This window comes from Podarcis melisellensis (genome assembly GCF_964234715.1).
Source record: "Podarcis melisellensis genome assembly, chromosome: 1".
Lineage (NCBI taxonomy): Eukaryota > Metazoa > Chordata > Lepidosauria > Squamata > Lacertidae > Podarcis > Podarcis melisellensis.
The window spans coordinates 12,170,836-12,186,735 of NC_138528.1; the positions used below are offsets into that span (position 1 = coordinate 12,170,836).

The 15,900-nt window shown below is 47.9% G+C and overlaps 1 protein-coding gene across 6 annotated transcripts in view; it reads left to right on the forward strand.

Moving 5' to 3' along the window:
* The first annotated feature begins 438 nt into the window (after positions 1-438).
* Positions 439-15,900, forward strand: part of CEP170B (centrosomal protein 170B) — an 88,716-nt gene continuing 73,254 nt past the window's right edge. For 3 of the 6 annotated variants that reach the window (XR_014167849.1, XM_081908910.1, XM_081908914.1), the window contains exons 1-2: positions 439-906; positions 6,926-7,062. Coding sequence is in view for 5 of the 6 variants with exons in the window: in XM_081908910.1 (XP_081765036.1) it covers positions 6,958-7,062 (105 nt within the window). In the remaining variant the exon portion in view is untranslated. Of the gene's footprint in view, positions 907-1,051; positions 1,255-1,513; positions 1,533-6,925; positions 7,063-15,900 lie in introns of those variants that run through there. The other 3 variants (XM_081908913.1, XM_081908911.1, XM_081908912.1) reach the window with 3 other exon arrangements.

Genomic DNA, 15,900 nt, shown 5'->3' on the forward strand with positions numbered 1-15,900 from the left:
GATAGATAGATTAGATAGATAGATAGATAGATAGATAGTTGATAGATAGAAGCCAACGACTAGGGGCTGAGGTCCCTTCGCGCTCACCCCACCCAATGAAATATTTGGGGGGCTGGGCTCCCCCAAAGTTAATGGCCAGGCCTATTGCCATTCAAATAGTGTGGGAGTGCGGTGACATGTGGTTGCTTATGCGCGGGAGGGGGGGGGCAAAATAATATTTTATTCAAGTTGGCGCTCCTGGAAAGCAAGAAATGGCACCTCTCCTCTGCCCCCCCCCCCCAGCTTCCCGTCTCGCCGCTTAGGGCTCAAAGGAGCAAAAGCAAGACGGCCGCGTACTCCTCCTCGCCGAGCCCGCCCCCGGGGCGCTCGGCTCCGCTCCGCCCGCCCTGCCGTCGCAACCAAACTCCTCACCAGCCAAGGGAGGGAGAGGGAGAGACGGGGAAGCCGCCGCCGCCGCCGCCACCCGCGCCAAGCCGCCGAGGGCGCACGGGCGCGCACGACGCTTGTGCCACGGAGAAGCCTCGACGGCGTCACCTGATCTAACCTGGCGGCTTGGCTGCCGGAGGAGGCAGCCCGAGAGGGAAGGGCAGGGCTGGGCTGGGAGTACCGGGAGGGGTGGAGGGAAGGGAGAGAGAGGAGGAGGAGGAGGGCGAGGGAAGCGAAGAGCCGCCTCCTGACGTCTGGAACCTGCTGTGCAAGTGAGCGCAGGCGGCGGCGGCGCTCCTTGTGTCCTCCTCCCCGGGGCGAGAGAAAGGACGATCCCTCGGTGCGCGGCCATGGCAGAAGCCCAGCAGCGCCGGATCCGGAGAGGCTAGGGGAGGCTGACGGTGCGCCCTGGGGCTTGGATCGGGCGCCCCGCACCTGGCGCAGCGCTGGAGGGCGGAGAGCCGGGGGCCGCCACGCCGGGTAAGGCTGCGCCGAGTCAGGGGTGGTGGCGGTGGTGGTCGGGGCAGGCGGAGCCCACCCTCGGGGAAGGCGGGCAGGCCGGCGCGCAGGTCCGCCCCGCAGACAGGAAACAGCTGATCGCGCCTGCTGGGCTTTGGCCTGCGGCCTCCGGAGGCGCAGGGAGCACCTGGCCGCGTTGCGATGCGCCGTGCCAGCCCGGCCGGGTCAAGGGCCTGCCTGTCTGCGGGGTTGGAGAGCCGGGCATGCGGGGACTGCACAGGAGGAGGAGGAGGGAAAGGCGCGCTTCCCTCTGCTGCAGGATCGGGGCTGGGGAGAGGAGGTGGGGATGGAGAGCAGACCTCTTGGAAGGTGATTGTTGTTGTTATTATTATTATTATTATTATTATTATTATTATTATTATTATTTTGAGGGGGGGTGTATAGAATTGGTGGAGACTGGCCAGGCCCTCCCTCCCCATCTTTCTCAGACACAAAAGGAGGTGGGCTTGCTGCTGCTGCTGCTGCTAAGGCCAGATTTTGAATGGGAGCGGGTGCATCTATGGGGACAGAGGAGGGGGAGCATCTCAGATGGGGGAGGTGTCATTGAGAGATGGCCGCTGGTGCCGCAAGTACAGAGCCCAGCCCAGGTAAGGGGAGGGGAGGCCAAGCGAGGAGCTTGTGGGTGGATTGTGGCCAAGTCCTCTCCCAAAAGGGGTCCCCGGAGCCTTGGGGCGGGGGGTCTCAGCTGTTGGATAATGGGGGGGGGGATGTCAGTGCATCCAGCGTGGCAGGTAGGAGGTTCCCTTTATCTCTCAACAGCGAGAGAGGTATACAAAAGAGCAGAAGGCCACTTTGGGTAGGGACTGGCGGCGAGGGATCAATAGAGCTGGAGGCTTCCTCTTCCTCCTCCCGGATTCTGCTGCTCCCTGCTAGCTTCCTACCAAAATAATACCACCACCCCTTCCCAGGGATTCACACCGCTCGCCAGCTTGGATTCCTGCTGCAGCCCCAGATTCTTCCTAAACAAAGAGACGAAGGGTCCCTCCAGTCGACTTATCTATCCCCAACCCCCCTGGGGGTTTGAATGCTCCCCCACCCCTCGAAAGAGAGACAGATTTATCCGGCTGGCTGGCGGCTTTATTGTTGCACCTTCGGATTCTCTCCCCCCCCCCCAATCCTTTCCTTGGGTGTGGATAGCTGCCGGCAGTCGCTTTGTAATGGTGGCAATATCTGGGAGAAATCGCCTGGCTCAGCCAGTTGAACTGGCATCTGGTGGCACCAGGCAACCAAATGCTAACCATCTTTTGGAGCTGGTTTTTCTCCCTCTTGCTTGTTATGTGTGCTGGCTTCTCTCATTCTCCTTCTCTTGTAATGCTTTCCCCCCCAATCATGCGCTTCATTTAACCCCTTTCCTCTTCTCACCCCTTCCTCTTCCTCCTCTTCTTGTTTTAAAGCCTGCAACAAAAAGAAAACGAAAAAAACAACAACAATCAGGTGGCTTATGGTGGGCTCGATCTGTGGGTCTGGCTTGTGTGTTTTCCTTTAAATCTTCCCCTCCTGCTGGCAAAATGTCCATAATAAGCATTAGTTGTGGCAGAATCTGCTGCTAAGGTTTAGGGCGAGCTGATTAAAGCTACAGCCGCCGAGCAAAAGAAAAACGAAAAACGTTGGGGGGTGGGAAGAGAATAGAGTTGCAGGCTCCAGTCACTGCTCTGACTTGTGTCTGCTTTTGTGGGCCAATGGGGGCTCTTGCCCAGAGTGTTTATTCCCTTCCTCCTAGCAACAGATGCCAACATGCCCCTGCAGCTCCTAGCATGCACTGGAAGAGGGAGTGGGAAAATGCAGCGTCAAAAGGAGGAAAGTGTGAGGCCTGGGTTTCAGCAGTTTCCCAGGAAAGGGCTATATAGCTCAGGGGCAGTGCATCTGATTGGCATGCAGGAGGACTCAGGACCCATCCCCGGCATCTTCAGGTGAGGCTAGGAGAGACCCTGCCAGTCAATTTAGGCAGTGAGTTAGATGGACCACTGACATAAGGCAGCCTCTTAGGTTCATACTTAGCTTTCACATAGTGCTTTGTGAATGTTCAAAGCACTTACAGTTGCATGAAAAATCCAGCATTGCAGGGGGTTGGGCTAGGTGTCCCTTCCAACTCTACATTTCTGTGAAAATGTAGTGCTAAGGCTAACCTTGCATCAGTGCAAGCATTTGTCCTTGTGCAACAGGATGGCCCCCTTCTCTCTCTCTCCTTTGTGCACCATAAATTTGCTCTGGTGGTTCCCTGTGATTTTGCAACAGTCTGGGGTGTGAAAGTCCTGTTCTGCAGGTGCAATAATTTAGTTCACTTCAGACATAGGTAATGTCTTGCGAATCCACCTAACAGGAGGGGACATTGGCAGATAGATCCAGCACCTTAAGACAGCAATAGCTGGATAGCCCACAAACAAGAGTACTTATTCAAAAGTGTACTTATTTCAGTCATCAGACATTGCATGGTATGCAGATGGAGGCATGGGAGGGGAGCTGCTTTGAATTAAGTGAGGCGCAAAGGGAGCAAATTTACAAGTGAAATCTTCCATGCAGGAGAACCTTCCTTCCTCTATCAGCTCAGTGGTGAGGCAGCCTTTTCCCTTGATATGTTAAATTTCCTGCCCCAACTCTTACAGGGGGGATTTATAAAAACTAGGAAGTTGGAACATATTTCCCCGCCCCCCACTTTCACAGCAGCCTAACACACAGAAACATCTATTTATTACCTTTTAAAATAAGCATCACCCGTCAATTGCTTTGGACGTCTTGCACATAAAATATATGTTTGCTTTTCCCTGACCCATAAGATTGGACCAGATGTCTGTCTTTCATCTCTGTTTTTATGACTCTTTAGAAATTGATTTTGTATGTTTGGAGTTTTGTGCACTACGTACTTAGAGGTTTTGAAGATTCCGCAGTTTGTAAGTGCTTTGAAATAAACAAATGGGGTTTATTTTAAGCCTAGACCTCTGCACCCCAAGTTGCTCAGGACAGCACACAGGGTCTCTCTTCCCCCAGTCATAGAATCTGAAGGGACCACAGGGATCATCTAGTCCAACCCTCTGCAACGCAGGAATCTCTTGCCCAACATGGAGATTAAGAGGAGTCTCATGCTCTACCAGCTGAGCCATCATTTATAAGCTGGAACATTGGAAGCTGATTTATAGTGAGTCAGAACACTGGTCCACACTGGTCCCACACTGTCACCAGCTCTCTGGGGTTTCCTACCTGGAGATGCCAGGGTTTGAACCTTCAACCTTCCGGATGCAAAGCAGATGCTCAACCACTGAGCCACGGCCTTTCCCCAGGTCATAGGTTAGGCTAAGAGCTAGTGACAACTCCAGGTCACCTAATGAGCTCCATGACTGAGTGGGGGTTTGAGCCCAGCTCTCTCCAGTCAGTCCAACAGTCTTCACCGAGAATGAGATGGGTTGGCCCTCCAGAGATCAGACTACAGCTCCCATTACCCCTACCTGTTGGCTGTGCTGGCTGGGGCTGGTAGGACCTGCAGCCCAACAACAGCACCTGGAGATCACAGGTGCTCCATCCTTGCTCTAACCACAGGTGTGGAGATAAGGAGTGGGAAGAGTGCTGAATTCCTGTGTGTCAGTCTGCTGTTAAAGGTGTAGGATCAGGTTATAGGTCAAAACTTGAAATGCCTCTCTGTACTTCCCTAGAGCATCAGGTGGGCCTTCCAGGTGAGGCACAGGTGGTAACCAGGAAGGAAGGCACTCAACTCTAATCTATCCCGGAGACTTCTTGACATAGACTGGCTTGTTCCGTATGACCTGCTCTGCCTGTTTCCGTGTGTGGATGTTGTGCATGGAATTCTGTGAGCATTCTGTGTTTTCCTGCCTCCTTTCTCCTTTTGTGTTGGGCTTCTTGAATGCTTTGTGCATGTAAATCCTCCTAGCACTGAAAGTTCAGCGTCACCAAGAGAAAGGCTGCTTTTAAAAAAGTCTATAAGGCAGAGGTGTTCAACCTTTTTGAGTCCATGGCTCCCTTGACTAACTATATTTTTTCTGTGGTACCCCTGCGGGGCTCAGGAGCCCAGTTATGTCGTTCCTTGCCTGTGGAGTCAGCAGCCCCTCGCCCCTTTTTGAACACCCTCCCTTGGGGAGTGTTCCTTTGGCCTCCTCTCTTCTCCTTGGGAGGCCTCTGGGCAGCCAGAACTGCTGCCCTGGTCTCTGAGCTGCTCCCCCTGCCCCAAAGAGAGGTGCCTCCTCAAATTGCGCCACAGGGGCCTGGGAGGGTACCATTCGCCTGCGGAGCTTGTAGCCAGGGCTGAAGCAACAAACAGCTGTGTAAGCCTTTGGGAGGCAGAGATGCAAGAGGGCATCAGAGGAATCATAGAATCATAGAGTTGGAAGAGACCACAAGGGCCATCGAGTCCAACCCCCTGCCAAGCAGGAAACACCATCAGAGCACTCCTGACATATGGTTGTCAAGCCTCTGCTTAAAGACCTCCAAAGAAGGAGACTCCACCACACTCCTTGGCAGCAAATTCCACTGTCGAACAGCTCTTACTGTCAGGAAGTTCTTCCTAATGTTTAGGTGCAATCTTCTTTCTTGTAGTTTGGATCCATTGCTCCGTGTCCGCTTCTCTGGAGCAGCAGAAAACAACCTTTCTCCCTCCTCTATGTGACATCCTTTTATATATTTGAACATGGCTATCATATCACCCCTTAACCTCCTCTTCTCCAGGCTAAACATGCCCAGCTCCCTTAGCCGTTCCTCATAAGGCATCGTTTCCAGGCCTTTGACCCTTTTGGTTGCCCTCCTCTGGACGCGTTCCAGTTTGTCAGTGTCCTTCTTGAACTGTGGTGCCCAGAACTGGACACAGTACTCCAGGTGAGGTCTGACCAGAGCAGAATACAGTGGCACTATTACGAGGAGGGAGGGAAGGAATGAAGGACAGAGACCAGTGTTGCCCACGGCATCCCTGACCATCATTCAAGGCACACTGGTTGAAAACTACTGCTATAAGGTGTTCGAGACCCGAGCTCAAGTGCTTTAAGCATGATTCCAGGCTTGATGTCTGGTGGGCTTTGGCTCCTACTGAACTTCCTGGGCTTTGAGATTATCATCCAAAGCTCTTTTTCATGTGTCACCTCTGAGGATGGTGATGAAAGAAGGGGCCATTTCTGCCCACCACTGATACTCTCCTTGGAGAGGCCCTCCTGGTGCCAACTTTGCCATGTTTCTGTGCCAGGCAAAGTCTGTTTTTGTTTTCCTCGGCAATTGGACATCACCAGTGAGTGGATCTTTTTGTTCTGTGTTTTTAATATGCTTTTTTATTCTTGCTGTAAAAAGTCTTGCTTTTCAGGACTTTTTGTTGTGGGAAGTGGTTTGTAAATTCAGCAAACCTAACCAAACCTTTCCTTGTCTTCCTGGTTGGCTTTGGGTGGATATTTTCTCCATTTCCCTTTTATAATAACTCTGTGAACTACCGGTTGGGAGGCTCCCTGGCTCAGTGGTAGAACATTTGCTTTGCCCACAGAAAGTCCCAGGTTCCTTCTCGAGCATTTCCAGGTTGGGAAACTCCCTGGTCTGAAACCCTGGAGAGCTGGTTTTGGTCAGCAAAGAACGGGGCTGGGAAACACCTGGACCTCCAAATGTTGCCGAACTGCAGCTCTGAATTTCTGCACACCTGCACCTGGGGGACCAGAGGTGGGCAAAGGGTGCATTAGGATCTGTACTGTTGGTGCATCTCTGGGTGATTTTGAAGTAGATCCGCGGGGATTTCTGACTCCCAGTTATTTAACAACGGCAATATCAAAATATCTAACCAGGAGCGGGTTTTTGTGACTGTGAGCTCGGTTCAGTTTTGGTACCCAGAACAAATTCCTGGGCTCAGGATGCTTTAATCCTAAATGCATGCTGTTAGCTCCTGACTCCTTAGTTGATAGATATTTGTGTATTAGTAAAAAGCAAAGTAGGTCTTGAAATCTGCCCTCATATGCGGTGGTAAAGGAATTAGTGGTCATGCTTTTTTCCCCCCTCTCTCATCTAGGATGGTGAAAAGTTGAAGTGCCAAACACCAAAATGAGTGTGACGTCATGGTTTCTGGTGAGCAGTGCAGGCATTCGCCACCGGCTCCCTCGGGAGATGATCTTTGTTGGCAGAGAAGACTGTGAGCTGATGCTCCAGGTAAGTGATTATGCCTCCGTTCTCATAATTAGCACAACTTGGGTTTCATCTCTGAAAAAGAGCAAGGACACACAAACACCCCTCATGCATTTAGAACACCTGTAGTACACACTTTTTAACAGTTGTGGAGATCTCGGGAACTTTAGTTTGCTAAGGGTCCTGACTTTACTGTTGAAGTAGTGTGAGTGCTTCAAATGTGGATTTTTCTTGAGACTCCAAATGCAATAGTAGAACTTGGCATGTGCCCCCAAACCGAAAACGTTATGGGTCTCTGTACAGAGCGTATCTGAGTGCTCAAAATTTGGTGATATTCGTAGTTGCTCAATTTCTATGCAGACAAAGACTTTTAGCATGGTGACACCAGTGATTTGTTGGAATTAGCTTGGCACCTACAATCCTGGTATTTTATCACCTGCTGAAAATGTTTTTTTCCTTTCTTTTCATTTCTTTGAGAGTTTTTACAGAATTGATCCAGGAGTGGTTGTTTGCTCTGTATTTTTTAATTTTATTTAACCTTTTTTATTTTATTTTGATGGTTTTGTTGTATAGCACCACAGTGAGCTGGAGATTTATAAATTTTCTTACAAAACAAATAATTAAACATTATCCCCGTATTTCAGCAAGGGGTAAATAGTAAGACTTATGGACTAGGAATATGCCTGAGGCACCTTAGTAAAACTCGAGTTAGATTAGCGAAAGGTAGATTAGGATTTATGGGTAGATCTCTGGGCAACCAGAAGTAGATCGGTTCTTCTTATGAATATTTCAGTTCTGTATTTGTTTAAATCACTGGTTCTTTATCCTTTTTCATACCCTGCCCCTGGGCTCTGTTGGAGGAAGGCTGATTCATAAATACAATAAATAATAAATTAGGATAAATAATGCTGAGCATCAGGAAGAACCAACTAGATCAGGCCGATGGCATATCATCCAATTCTCACGTGGCCAACCAGGTGCTATATAAAGGTAAAGGGACCCTGACCATTAGGTCCAGTCGTGACCGACTCTGGGGTTGCAGTGCTCATCTCGCTCTATAGGCCGACGGAGCCGGCGTACAGCTTCCGGGTCATGTGGCCAGCATGACTAAGCCACTTCTGGCAAACCAGAGCAGCGCACAGAAACGCCGTTTACCTTCCCGCCGAAGCGGTACCTATTTATCTACTTGCACTTTGACGTGCTTTCAAACTGCTAGGTTGGCAGGAGCAGGGACAGAGCAACGGGAACACACCCCATCGTGGGGATTTGAACCACCGACCTTCTGATCGGCAAGTCCTAGGCTCTGTGGTTTAACCCAAAGCACCACCCGAATCCCTAGGTGCCTATATAGGAAGCTCAAAATAAAGGAAGCTGCGGGGAAGGCAGAGAGTGTAACCAGACATGGATTTTTGTGCAGCAGGACTGGGGCTGGGTGATAGCTGGTTTTCAGCATCTCGATATATCACCAGCTAAACACAGCTGTATACTGACCCTTGGGGTGCCTTCTAATTATTTTCCCAGTGATCAAAACTGCTAGCAAGAAAACCTTGGGGGAAACCTTGTGTGAATCAGCAGTGAAACAGTACAGAAATTGTGATTTCTGGCATGATGTGGTGGTTTGAGTGTTGCACTTGGAATGGGGGCAGCCAAGTTCAAATCCCCTCTCAGATGCTCAGCTTATTATGTGATGTTGGGCTGCTTGCTGTCATTCAGCCCAATGTACCCCATAGGTTTGTTAGGATAAATTCTCTGTGTGTGTTGAAGAAGGGCCTTTGATGAGCTCCTTTGGAAGACGGGACAGTATAAGAATGAATGGATTAACACCATTCAGTCGATTCAGCACTTCTTCATTCATCTTTATAGCTGTTCCATTCATCCAAGCAAGCATCCCAACCTGCATGTGTAGCTATAAAAAAATAAGTATTTGCAAGTGGGTGCTCAGCATCGTTCTTCCACACACATTCTGTACTTAACCCTTGTTTGCTTTGATTTCACCCATGAATTTAGATAGGTCGCTGGGGGCAATATTGAGATGGGTGAAGGTGGTAGTCTTGAAGCTTGGGTATTTTGCTGTTGGGGGAAAAAAGCTTAATCTTTCAGGAAACCTTCTGTGCCTACTTTACGGCTTGGAAATACTTAAAATATTTGTGAGGATTAAGAAGCATGTATTGCTGAATTTCAGGTTGTGATTAGAATATTTAGAGGAAAACTGAGCATGCATTTACTCTTTTCCTGGGGGAGGGGAGTTAAGTTAGGTGCTTAGCGCCTGTTGCAGGCTGAATTCTGCCACTCTTTGTGTGCCAGAAATGCAATGGGGGGTCTGCTTTGAGTGTTGTATTTAGATCTGGAAATGCTCCCAGACTTGCAGAGATTGCACATGTCCACTCAGTGTTCCGGGCTTGTGTGCTTGCACCAAAAGATCAAGTCGTGGGTGCCAGAAGTTCTGTGGAGGGGATAGGCAGGTCTCCCTCAAATTGTCTGTAGGTGCAGTAAGTGGCAACCCTAAACAGGGCTTACTAGGGAGTAAGCCTCATTGAAACCAATGGAACTGCATAGGACTGGAGCTCCATGTCTTGCATTTATTAGGGATCCAGTTAACAAAAGTATAATGACGGCCAAAATGTGTGTGTGTGTGTAAAGTTTGTATGCTACAAGAGGAATTGAAGGTTAGATGCATGTTAGAAGCCGCTTAGCAAATGGGTTGTTTTATGTCCTGTGTCTGTTTTTGTGTTTTCATTTTGCAAATTTGTTTTAATGGCTATTCGGATTTTGAAATTGGCGAGGTGCCTTGGAGATTTTGCTGTTGTTCCAAAGGCAGGATAGGAATATTTTGATGTATTTGGGTAAGGACTTTATACTGTGTCCTCATACTTTGTCCATTTAGGTTGGTGTTGTCTGCACTGACTGGCAGCGGCTCTCCAGAGTTCCAGGCAAGGAATATTTCCCAGCCCTACCTGGCGAAACTGAACCTGGCACCTTTTGCATAGAATGCTAAGCAGAAGCTCTTCCCCCGGAGATTAAAGATTAAAAGAGTCCAAAGATTAAAATTACCCAAATGCACTAGGATGCTTTGATGCCACCTGTGCTGCAGCTGACAGGTGTGGAGCATCCCAAGATCATTGGTTAGGGTGTCGGATTGGAAGGTAAAGGTAAAGGGACCCTTGACCATTAGGTCCAGTCGTGACCAACTTTGGGGTTGCGGCTCTCATCTCGCTTTACTGGCCGAGGGAGCCGGCGTACAGCTTCCGGGTCATGTGGCCAGCATGACTAAGCCGCTTCTGGCGAACCAGAGCAGCGCACGGAAATGCCATTTACCTTCCTGCCAGAGCGGTACCTATTTATCTACTTGCACTTTGACGTGCTTTCGAACTGCAGGAGCAGGGACCGAGCAACGGAAGCTCACCCCGTCGCAGGGATTTGAACCGCTGACCTTCTGATCGGCAAGTCCTAGGCTCTGTAGTTTAACCCAAAGCGCCACCCGCGTCCCTCAGCCATGGTGCGCGCTGAGTGACCTTGGGGCAGTCACTGCCTCTCAGCCTAACCAACCTCTCAGGGTTGTTGTGGAGGATTAAATGAGGAGGTAGAAGGGGAACCGTGTGAACCACCTTGAACTCCTTGGAGTAAAAGGTGGGATAGAAATGACATGGCATGAAATGAATAAATTAATAAAATTGCCCCCAAAGCCCTTATCCTATCCATGAACCATGATTGACGGCACAAAGGGGGGAAAAGGAGTGATATAAGTTGGACATTTTGCAGTGGGCAACCTGTTGACTGATAGAGAAATATGTCTGCATATATGTATATTTTTTTGAGCATTAGGGAACTGTGTGCCCCCCCACTTTTCATCCAGAAAAACAACCTGCGCCATTGTACATAAAAAAAATTATTTATTTCAAATTATTACCAGTCATTCTCGCTCTCAAGTCTCAAGGCAGGTTGCAGCAATTTGAGACGCTACATCCACCTCTTTGCTTTGCTTCCTTGTTTATGTTTGGAATAGCACATACCATGCAATTAATTGCCCAATGAAATATAGATAACTTACCCTTTAAGCAGTAGATTTGGAGGGGATGCAATTCATCAAATGCCACATCCATTTCTAAATGACTGCAGCGCTTTCTCGAGAAGCGCCAGCTGGCTTGAAATGATAGCTTTGTATTTGCTTTTATATGTTTGTCAAGTGTTAGTCCTCTGACAGCACAGTCCTAACCAGGCCTACTCAGAAGTAAGTCCCCAGAGGAAGGACCGTGGAGCATGTGAAAGACATCTCCCTGTGACCTTTGAGAACCAAGACTCAATACTGAGGGATCCTGGCCTGGAGGGACAAATAGTATTTCCTGGTCTAAGGCAGCTCCTTCCGTTTCTATGAATTGCACAAGAAACCAAGGCTACGAGTCAGTGTAAAATCATATTCATTCACGTCGGCACATTCCCCTCAGCATCTCCTTCAGGAAACATCGTAGGGTTTTGACACCCAGTGTCCATAATGCACACTTTCTGCCTTCAAGGTGTAGTTTTTTCAGCTGATAGTAGCTTTCTTTTGATGGTGAAGATAACTCACGACAATTACAGAAGGGTGTAAAATGTGTGTAGAGAAAGAGGACAGAGGGGCATTCCTCTCCCTCTCTCGTAATTCTACAGCTCGCAGCCGTCCGGTGAAACTGAATGGCGGGAGGTTCAGAACAACAAACTCTTGTGTTGCAAACTTGACGCAACAAGCAATACAATTAACACGAAGACCAGTATACTAGATAGCACTGCAATTCTTATTGCATGATATACATGATTTAGTACAACAAAAACACAATGTGTACACTTGTAAATTCTCTAATATATTTGAAATAAATGAACACACGTCTGTCCATCTTTGAAAGTCCGTAGAAGTATAATAAGTCTATGGTTGAAACAAAATAATAGATGCTATCCTGTGGGCTAAATGGTAAAACTTTTTTTAGGCGTTCATGGTGCTGAATTAGTAAGTGAATAACAACGTAGGACAGTGATCCCGGATAATCTGACTGTTTCGCTGGAACCTTCTTCAGCACAACCCATAGATTAGAAAAATGCACATGGAGCAGTGGTCATGAGAATATTTACAAGTGTACACATTGTGTTTTTGTTGTACTAAATCATGTATATCATGCAATAAGAATTGCAACGCTATCTAGTATACTGGTCTTCGTGTCGCTCGTATTGTTTGTTGTGGCGGGAGGTTCAGGAGAGGTGAGGAACGGCTTCTTCACACAGCGCATAGTTAAACTGTGGAGTTTGCTACCACCATAGGCACCAACTTGAACAAAATAGGTCACCCCTTGCCTGCAGAGCTGGCAGCCCCTCACCCCTTTTTGAACACCCTCCCTTGGGAGTCCTCTGAGCTGCACCCCCCTTCCCTCAAAGAGAGGTGGCTCCACTTACTGCCCCACAGGGGCCTGGGAAGCACCCCCCAGCCAGCCCAAGAGGCACCATTCGCCTGGGGAGCTTGTAGCCAGGGCTGCTGCAGCAAACAGTTGTGTAAGCCTTTGGGTGGCAGAGATGCGAGAGGGCATCAGAGGAGGGAGGGAAGGAAAGAGGGACAGAGGCCAGTGTTGCCCACAGTGCCCCTGACCATCATTCAAGGCAGTCCAGGGTGGCACGGCACACTGGTTGAAGACCACTGTCAAAGCGGTTGACAACACATTAAAACATCAAATAGAACAGTCCAGAATAAAACAAACTCAAACTTCAAGGAAAATAATTCAGATCCTCCTCTTGGTGACTTTTGTTTTCCCCAGTTGCCAGCCTGGCATCCAGAGATCTCCACTTGGTCGCAGTTGGACCTGTGCCTATCACAAAACATGCCTGGCACCTAGCTAATTTCTAATGCCGGCCAAATAGGGGCCTGGAGGGACATAGTTGGCACCTACACCTGTGCTTCCCTGCCCCATGCCACTGTAGCAACATGCTGGATGAGACAGATAGCTAGGCTACAGGGCAGACAGTGCCCCATGATGGTCCTGTATACATGAAGGAGCGTCTCCACCCCCATCGTTCTGCCCAGATACTGAGATCCAGCTCCGAGGGCCTTCTGGCGGTTCCCCCGCTGCGAGAAGTGAGGTTACGGGGAACCAGGCAGAGGGCCTTTTCGGTAGTGGCACCTGCCCTGTGGAACACCCTCCCAGCAGATGTCAGGGCAATAAACAACTATTTTACTTTTAAAAGACACCTGAAGGTGGCCCTGTTTAGGGAAGTTTTTAATGTCTGGCGCTGTATTGTTTTTGATATTTGGTTGGAAGCCGCCCAGAGTGGCTGGGGAGACCCAGTCAGATGGGCGGGGTATAAATAATAAACTATTATTATTATTATTATTATTATTGAAAGGAGATCTCCATCACTTAACGACTTCTGTCGGAGGCATTGTGGCTCCAAATACCAGTTTCTGGGAATAGCAAGTGGGGAGAGTGTGGTTGTGTCTACCTTGCAGGCTTTTCACAGGCACCTCCTTGGCTGTTATGAGAACAGGATCCTGGCAGACCAGATGGGCCTTTGGCCTGATCCAGCAGGCACTTCTTATGTTCCTGTATTCAGGGCTCTTGCATTCCTAACAAACCTTCCTTGCATCCATTTTTTTCCATCCTGCCAGTTTGCAGGGTGGTGGCCTTGGTCCTGCTTCTGGGTCGCGGCAGGGAAATAGAAACACTTGCTCAGCATCTGCGAAGCTTTAATTGCACATTCAAGGAGTGCCCTATTAGAAGAAAACATGCACGGCGGCTTTGACTAACTTCCTGTTTCTGTCCATTTATTTAGAGAGGGTCGGCAGGCTGCAGATTGTGTCAATGTTTACCCTGCGCAAATTAGAAGCTGCACGTTCTCATGTTAGGAATTTATACAAAGTCCTTTGTGTGCATCGAGGGGGCTGCTATGTGCTGTGAAGTGTGAAGTCCCCCTAAAACACACAATTAAGTAACATGGCTCTGCTTTTTGACATTTGTTTTGGTGTAGCCTTGTTCTTAGACAGATGCAGATGAGGTGTTAAAACTCTGGACTAGGGATGTTGTCAACGGGAGCAGAAATTACCTGTTCTCTCTTGTTTGCCCTTTGTCCAGAATGGATCCAGCGAATATGATTGGCATTTGCTGCTGTTGTTTTCCAGTCTGAAAATGATATGCAATTGATGATGTACCCCTTCCACCCCCTCATTTGTATTGCATCTCCTATGCATTGAAATGAATGGCTTTTGCATTGGAATGAACTGTCTGGAATAATGTAATGATTACATAATCAATTACAGTTCAGGTTTATTTCTTTTAAACTTTATTTACCAAAATTTATATACCACTTGATTGTAAGAAAAACCTGTAAGTGGTTTATAAATATATATTAAAAAATTAAAATTATTGATAAACAGTTAAAAACAGGTATTTGGTGATAACATTCCAAAAATGATTAAAATCTACAGTAGGGAAAAAGAAAGAAAACACATACAACTTCTACTTGTTCAGATAGGCTTGTTTAAATGAAAATGTTTGAAGTAGGCATTGAAAAGAGCACAGGGAAGGGTCCTGCCTAGTATCAATTGGCAGGGAGTTCCAAGGTTTTAAGTGCTGCCACATTAAAAGATTGATGTCTTACAAGTGTGGAACAATATTATGCGGCACTTGTAACAGTGCCAGTTCTGCAGATCGAAGCAGTCTAGTGGGCATATATTGGGTAAAGAAATCCAGCCACTAAACTGGCCCCAAACTGTAAACAGCTTTATATCCTGATACACTTTGAACTTGCCTTGGTAGCAAATGGACTACCGGTGCAGATTTCTGACAGGGTCTCCCTCCTATCAGCAGCCATGTAGGGGCAGCCTTAATTGCACTAACTCCAGCCTCTGGGTTGAGCCCAACACAAAGCACATTGCAATAATCTAGCCTTGAAGTCACCAGTCCCTGAACAACTGTTTACTATCTCATCTGCTTTTCTTGGGTTCCCTGGCTGCTGTTGGACTACAACTCCCATCATCTTTAGCTAGCAGGACCAGCGGTCAGGGATGATGGGAGTTGTAGTCCCAACAACAGCCGGGGGAACCCAAGTTTGAGAAACACTGGTAAGACCTATGCCGTCACACTGGAACAGGTGCCAGGGCTAGGCACACACCCTAGCAGGTAATGTTGTATGTTGTCTTGGATGCCCTTGGAACAAAGGGCACTGCTCCTAAATTATGATAAATATAGATCAGTTTACTGACTCAGTAGGTACATTTCCCTCTTATGTTGAAGAAGTCTCTCTTGCTACATTGCTGCAGCTGTTAGAGCAATCTTTTGTCTTGCAGAACTGACATGTATAACTCTGCCTTCTTGGAGGAAATGTGGAGTGATGGGAACGTACAGTCATATGTGGTGGGATTGTCTGTTAGTTAATGAATTCCAGAAACAGATTGGTATAGAAATACTGGGAATTGTGGGTAGGAAGGTGGGAATATCTAAATTCATGGTTCTTATTAGCCTGAATAGCACCGAGTTAGAAACAAAAGAGGAATGTAAATGGGTAATTGCAGCCAGACAGGTTATAGCGAGTACTGTAATTGGAAAACTACAGAAGAGCTAGGGGTGAACCAATGGAGGAAAAAATGGAAAAACATTATAATCTTAAAATATCTAACTGTGAAGATACATAAAATGAAAGGGTTTAAGGTCAGTGAGAAGGAGGAGGATTGGTTTGAGAAGATACTGAATTATTTGGGTAGGTTTGAACAATTTGGGGCAATTAAAATGTTAAAAGTTAAATAAACCTTGTGGAGGGAGGAGTGTTAAAGGTATATAGAATTGTACATATGGTTGATTTGAGTATGTAATTATTTATTATGTATACCCAATGTATCAGACACCTGGGGGG